Source organism: Etheostoma spectabile, chromosome 8, assembly GCF_008692095.1.
Source record: "Etheostoma spectabile isolate EspeVRDwgs_2016 chromosome 8, UIUC_Espe_1.0, whole genome shotgun sequence".
Lineage (NCBI taxonomy): Eukaryota > Metazoa > Chordata > Actinopteri > Perciformes > Percidae > Etheostoma > Etheostoma spectabile.
Genome location: NC_045740.1, coordinates 18,565,773 through 18,572,983, shown reverse-complemented (window position 1 = coordinate 18,572,983; position 7,211 = coordinate 18,565,773). Strand labels below are relative to the sequence as shown.

General features: G+C 42.4%; 1 protein-coding gene across 3 annotated transcripts in view; it reads left to right on the top strand.

Moving 5' to 3' along the window:
- Nucleotides 1–312: 312 nt before the first annotated feature.
- The window catches only part of LOC116693732 (ankyrin repeat and SOCS box protein 15), a 24,676-nt gene continuing 17,777 nt past the window's right edge, over nucleotides 313–7,211 (top strand). Inside the window, exons 1-7 of one of the 3 annotated variants that reach the window (XM_032522939.1) lie at nucleotides 313–967; nucleotides 2,605–2,712; nucleotides 2,857–2,909; nucleotides 3,217–3,348; nucleotides 4,449–4,613; nucleotides 6,055–6,300; nucleotides 6,566–6,737. In XM_032522939.1, coding sequence (XP_032378830.1) covers nucleotides 2,609–2,712; nucleotides 2,857–2,909; nucleotides 3,217–3,348; nucleotides 4,449–4,613; nucleotides 6,055–6,300; nucleotides 6,566–6,737 — 872 coding nt within the window. In that variant the 5' untranslated portion in view covers nucleotides 313–967; nucleotides 2,605–2,608. The remainder of the gene's footprint in view (nucleotides 968–2,604; nucleotides 2,713–2,856; nucleotides 2,910–3,216; nucleotides 3,349–4,448; nucleotides 4,614–6,054; nucleotides 6,301–6,565; nucleotides 6,738–7,211) is intronic. The other 2 variants (XM_032522940.1, XM_032522938.1) reach the window with 2 other exon arrangements.

Sequence of the window (7,211 nt, the reverse complement as noted above, 5' to 3'; positions counted from 1 at the left end):
ACACTGCAGTATTGCAACTTTTCCTTTAAAATATTAAAGTATTTTTCACCATTGCAAAAGTAGTCTACGTTTTACTTCACTGCATTTATTTAACAACTAATTCAGTTTACTTATAGCTGCTTTTTATGTGCCTCTTTTTTGTTTTGTTCTTCATTGGTTTGCTGTTAGATGTTGATAATGATATAGAATATAACAATAATAAATAAGAAAGAGATATTCATCATTTCAGTGATGTTTTCCTCATTAACTAAAGCCTGATAATATCATCTTAACAAAAGGAAGACCGTCAAACTGAAGTGAGACGATCAGGGAAAAAGCAGAGAAAAGCCAAAAACAACTTCAATCAAGCCAATGAAACCTCATTAAAAGTCAATGAAACCAGACTCACAAACAGCAGAAAACAACCCAGAACATTACAAATCACAACAGGAAACAATTACACAACCGTTGCCTCATGAAAGGGAATTTAAAGCCTGGATTGAAGAGACAGACAGAGCTCCACTGTCGCCTGGCGGCACAGTTTCCCTGCAGCTCTCGTTTGAACACAGCCAACACTTTTTACGAGACATCCATCATCTCAGATTTCTCTGACAAAGCAGCGGAGGAGGAAAAAATAGACCCGATTGATTTTTGCTTTCCGCGAAGAACAATAGACGGTGAAGTTGTTGGCAGCGGGAGTCCACAGTCTATAAACCCCAGAGGATTGTGGGATCTTGAATGTGGGATTCCCGCCAAACACGACAAAGACCCGGCTTAGCCCACACAATAGCACGCTGACCCGGCTATATTTAAGACCAGCGGGCCAGCTGCCGACCACACCAGCCCCTCACGCTGTGTGTTTCCGCAGGCAGCATCAGTCTGGTGTCTCTGAAGCATTTGAACGCAGGTCATCCCTAAATATAAAAACAATCTGGGCTGTTGGAGCGGAGAGGGACCGGTCAGCGTGAGCCGCCAACACAGCTCACAGGTGAGAATCTTCTCGTTCATATGCGGAGACATGCAGCTATTTGACCTGCAAGTGTCATCTGTGATGTTGTTTTTTAATTTTGCATTGGCATTTGTTGTTTTTGTCATGTTTTTAGATAGATAGATAGATCGATAGATAGATAGATAGATAGATAGATAGATAGATAGATAGATAGATAGATAGATAGATAGATAGATAGATAGATAGATAGATGGATAGATACTTTATTCCCCCTGAGGAAAAGGTTAGAATGAATAGGGATCCTTAAATACTTTTTTATTTTACCTATACTAGGTAATGCTTTAGTCGGTAATTTCAATATAATTTCCTAGAAAGTTTCATGCAAAGAGCTATGCCATTTGGTAGATTTGTGGAAAATAGGAAACTCAAAGCCAAGAAAGTATGCGTTCTTTACTAATTTAAATTTGCTAACTTTATTCTTCATATATGTTGAGTTGTTTGGCTGCCTATGGACATATTCCACATATTTGCATGCTCAGCAGACCTGCTGTACTCTGACTAAAAGGATCTCTAGGTTACACTAGCAACTATTTGAATTCATTATTTGGAAGTGTATCAAATTGACAGTCTCGATTGGCTCTATTATTAGCACCGATTTCCAGGAAAGTTCCTGGCAAACGATTAGGAGGAAATTGCAGATGTGGAAAATGAAGCGTTTTGTTGACACTTTGGCCAAAAGATGTGATGCATCAACTCCATGGTCCTTTTTTAAGTCAATAATGTATCATTTAATTCAATATTATGTTATGTAATATTATATTTGTTGTGGATTTCTGGATTGGATTGTTGTGTTTCTGTTATTTTGTCCACCCTCATGCACATTCTGGTATTTCAACTGCATGCAGTTCTAGAAAATCTGTGACAAAGGCAAGGATTTTTTTTTAATTTTAACTTGATATGGTGCATAATCCGCTTGTTTGAACATCTTCAACTTTAGACAAAAAGACATTAAATACAACATTGTGTAGGATCAGAGAGATGTTGGACAGTAAAGTCAAAACCAACAGACAGTCAGCTGAAGAAAAACAAGAATGAATCAATGCCGTTGCTTGGAGGGAAGTCAATCTAAACAGAGTAATTTAGAAACTGGTCAGGGGGGAATTATAATAATACTCAACTTAATGCTTTTTTGGGAATCTTTTAGCTTCTAGCTTATTAACGGCACATTTACAGTTCAGTCTTAGGTTTTAAACATAGACTTTAAACAGCAGAAAGACACAGTGGGAGACTAACTGGGGGGGAAAGTGGAGCATTTAGCAGCTAAAGAACCGGGTATTTTTCTCAGTAGTCTATTGAGACCATAGACTGAGACCAAATCAGAGCTAAAAGGAGAGTGAATACTTAAATTAATCACGTGGACACAAAACCCGACTCCAGCGGGATGATGACGTCGCCCTGTGTCTGCTGGATGTGGAATTTGGCAGCTGTTGTAACCATGTTAGCCACACCTACTTTATAAGTATTTAACATGTCAGATGTTTTGCTTTCAGCTTGTTCTGCTGCCGACGGGTGGCCAAAATATCTGTTAATGTCCCTTTAAGTAGTAAATGTGCTCAAAACCATAAGTTTGGTCCTCGAAACGCTGTTTATCAATCAACGTTTTATCATCATTGCAGAGTGATGAACGCTTATGAAGAATACGGTGAAGAGGAGCTCAGTGACTACATCATCCAGCTCGGGATTCAAGACTCTTGTCAAGATGCTTTTCTGAAATCTGCAGCAAGGTACGGAAGCCACACCTAAACTTTGCCCTCCCCCCCCCCCCCCCCCCCCCCCCCCCCCCCCAAAAAAAAAAAAAAACCTTTTTTGTTGATCATTTGATGAAAGCCGGCTGACTGCCCTGTGCTCCCTCTGCTCCTGGCTGTTAGTTTAGAAGCAGCGACGGATGAAAATTTGAGAGTCCTGGCTGCCATCGAGCAAGGTGGGTTGAACATACCTTTCAACATTACACAGCTTTGTCTTTTTTGTCCTTCTCTGTGGCCGGCAGCCAGAGTCACACGGCCGGCCGGCAGCTGTAAGCGAGGACTGCCAGGGATCAAGAGGCTGGCCGACTGACAGGGAGAGGCAGAGATATAAGCAGAAGAGATACAGGATGAGAGAAAAGAAACTTGATTTTCAGAAAAGGGGAAAAGTACCTCAGCTCCAGTGAGTCCTGGGTGTTTCTTAAAAGTCTTTCCTCTTTTTGCTCTTGTAACCCGGGGCTGTTGCCTCGTTGCCTTGTCGACCAGGTGAGGTCTTGATGCTCAGGGGGATGCTGAGGCACACCTTCGCCTTCAGGGAGTCGGACAGCCGCGGCTGGCTTCCCATCCATCGAGCCGCATCCCAGCCAGTCCTGGAAGTTCTGCAGACCGTCTTGAGATGTAAGTACATTTGTTCAGTAGGTCGTTTAAATCAACTATTAATAATGAAAATCATTGAAATAAATGGTATGCTCTTATGAATGTGGTCATTATCTGACAAACTGAGGAGGTCCCTTCATAGCAACAGTGTTTTCATTAATGCAGTAGCAAAAATAATGGAGGGAAGCAGAACTGTTGATAAAGAACAACATGATTATCCCACTGAAGTTGTGTTTGTGTTCACATAATCCATTTAGATCCAATATTCATTCTCTTTTTAGCTCTGACTTGGTCTCCACCGACTCATGAGAAAACTACCTGATTCTTTAGCTGCTAAATGCTCCAATGTCTCCCCCAGCTAGTCTCTAATGTGTCTCTAACTTGTCTGTCTGTTTGCGGCTCAAAACACTGAGGCTGAACTACATGGTAGACAGTAAATGTTCAGTAAAACCAAAACTGCAGGGCAGAAAAGAACAAAAAACAATTACAAAAAAAAGGTTCTGTATAGCAGCAGAGTTGGTTAAATGTCTGGGGTTTCAGAAATACCTAGGACACTTTCACATCATCATTTCATCAACAAAAGTGATAATTGCAGCAATTCATTACCATTTTCTAACTTAAAGCATTACTGCCCGGCAACGTCATCATACATCCGGTTTAGCTGCTGTTCAGCTGGTTAAATTTAGCACACAGATGCTGAAAGTTTGGGTTTAGCAGCTATTCAGATGCTGAGTGACACAGCAACAGACTGTGGTAAAAATATAACCTCCAGAATGTAACGGGTGGAGTTTGCACCAATAAATAAATAAAGATGACAAGCAAAGATGAAGCATCAGGTCACATCAAGCTGAATGCATCGGCGCCAACATCATTACAATAATGTCTGCCTCAAATATTATTAATGCACAATATACTCCACTGGGAAATGATGCTGCCTTCAAGCTTTATGACAGAATTATGTCAACAGATATCTAGGTCCAAAATAACTTGTGATGGCTCCCCGCTCATTCAGCCTGGAGGTCAGCCAGCAGCGGCACCTGCCAGGTCACACAGCACCGCTGGCAGTGTGATGTGAACTCCAGGAATGGACAATTTGACCTGTTTGTTTGTGTTTGTGTCAGTGGCAGCTCAGGGGCTCAGCCTAGAGGAGAGGACGGCCGTGGGAGGAGAGACGCCGCTGACACTGGCAGTGAAAGCCGGACTGGTGCAGAACGTGAAGAGCCTGCTGGAGTTCGGTGCCTCGCCCCACAACACCAACAGCAAAAACGAGTCGCCGCTTCTGCTCGGTAACAATGTAGAGGGCGAAGTGGACACTAATGGTCCCATGGGGATGAACATTACATGATGAACAACAAATTTGTTATTTGAACATCTTTACCATTTCATGAAGGAGGAAATTAACTATTAAGGACCAAAAGCGCTTTTTTTGTACCTGTAAACAAGCACTGCTTAATGTTGGCGATTTTAATCGGGGGGGGGGTCTATGGGGATGGGAATCTGCCTTTGCTATCATGGTAAAGGAATGTCCTGCCATACTGCGCCTCTGGTTGCCCTACTCTTCCTTGCCCTACTCTGCCTCTGGTTGCCCTACCCTGGTATTCTTACCCTAACCAATCTCACTCCTCATGCTTACACCTAACCAACCAAAGGCAACCTGTACTAGCCAATCAGATGCAGAGTAGGGCGGGACATTCCTTTGCCATCCTAGAAAACAAAAATTTCAGGATGGGAGAAAAACCAGCTCCGGCTGCTGATCGGTAAAACTGTGGATCAGTGTTTCTCACACATTTTTTAAAATAATATACCCCCTTTGAAATGTGTTTTCATCCAAGTACACCATGACCAGCACAAACATTTTGGGTTTAGGTAACAACACCTAGCTTTATAAAGAGGCACAATACATGTTTGATTTACTAAAACAACAATTTTGTATCTGAAATACTTAAATGTTGCATTGCAAATGTTCCGAATCACTAAGTTCATTTATTATAGAGTAAAATTATTTTCATAATTATGCATGACTATCTTTTTTCTTTTTAATCTTACGTACCCCCTGGAGTACTCCAAAGTACCCTTAGCGGTGTGCCTAACCCCCATTTGAGAAACATTGCTGTAGAGGGTGAAGGGAGTGATAAATAAGAATAAAGGTTCTATAAGGCAGTGATGATGATCATTGCACCTTTTACATTACACATAGTCATCAGGTAATTCATTTAAGAAATATTGATAACTGCAGCTTAAAGGCAGTCAGCAAATCCTTGTTGTAGAAACTGAAAAAGCCCATCCTGTGAAAGGCAAATTTGCTATAGGGATTGACTCCCTTCTAGAAACAGCCACAGAACGCCAATGGCTGTTGTTTGTGTCCTTTCTCCCCTCTAGTAACATCCGCGTATACAGATCATTTTGGCATTATCTAAGTCTTAAATCTCAAGTCTTTAAATCATATTTATTTTCTCATCTTATTTATGGTATTATGATAGGTACCATTTAAACCATTATTTCATTAAAATGACAATGAATGAATAGATATTCTGCATTGCTAGACTCAGCTTTGAGTAATTTTGGGACATTTGGTGTGAAACATTTCCTGTGTCCATGTAAAAAGGCCAGGGTCTACACTTCCTGCCTCAAGGAGGAAAGCTACGGTACATAATGCTTTCTTTCTGTGGTTTGTTTTGCATCCATAATTCATTGCCTGATTAAGACAGACTTTTCCACACCTTGCAGCGGTGAAGGCCGGCTCTTACGAGATGACGAACGCTCTGGTTGCTCACAACGCCTGGGTGGATCAAGTGTGCCGGAAGAAGTGGACGGCGATGCACGAGGCGGCCAAAGTCGGCAACGTGGACATCCTGATGCTGCTGCTGAGGAACGGCGGCCCGGTGAACCAGAAGGACGTGGCGGGGGTGACGCCTCTCGCAGTGGCTGCGGAGCACGGCCACTTCCACATCGCTGAGATTCTGCTGAACTGTGGTCAGTCTCAATACAAACGTGCAGGTTTAGAGACCGTGGAGAGACAGTTTACAAGGGGAGAAACTATGTCAAGTCTCATGAATTTGTCAGATATCACAACGGCATAAGGAAAAATGTTATAATACCTTAAAATCAAATGATTTGCCAAAACATTTGACCAGTTCTGACAGTGTGAAGGATTTATTTGTCTAATTTGTATTTCCCCTCTATTTTAAAATGGACAAGTCCAATCTCCTCTTGTTTCTTCCCTCACCTCCCTGCCCAGGTAGCAGCGTTAACTCTCAGGCCTGCAATGGGGAAAGTGTCCTGCTCGATGCGGCAGGATCAGGAAACACGGCCTGCATTCAGCTGCTGCTGGACAATGGAGCCAACCCCAACCTGCCCAGCCTCACGGGACACCTGCCCATCCACAAGGCCGCGTACGCCGGACACTACGAGTAAGCTCCTTCTTCCAGACACTGGGGGAGCTTGTAGGCAATGCCAGTCACACCGGAAAGTGAAATGTCTTTGTGAAAATAAAGGGTGCTAAAGACTTGGAGACATTGCCTGCTTGCAGGGCTGCAGGGCTCATGGGTAATAAACTAACAAACTAAGATAGATTTGATTCAGATCCAATTAATTGTAAAAAAAAAAAGAAAAATGTCAGAAATGGTGAAAAATGTGCATCAGCGTTTCCCCAAAGCCCAAGAGGACGTCCTCAAATGCCTTGTTTTTGTCAACAACTCAAAGATATTCAGTTTACTGTCACAGAGGAGTGAAGAAACTATTGGATGCCGTGGCAGCTTGTAGGCGACGCCAGTCACACCGGAAAGGGAAATTTGTCTGCATGTCTTTGTAAAGGGTGCTTAAGGCTTGGAGACATTACTTGCAAGGCTAACGGCTAACAAATGTCTTGTTTTGTCCACAACTCA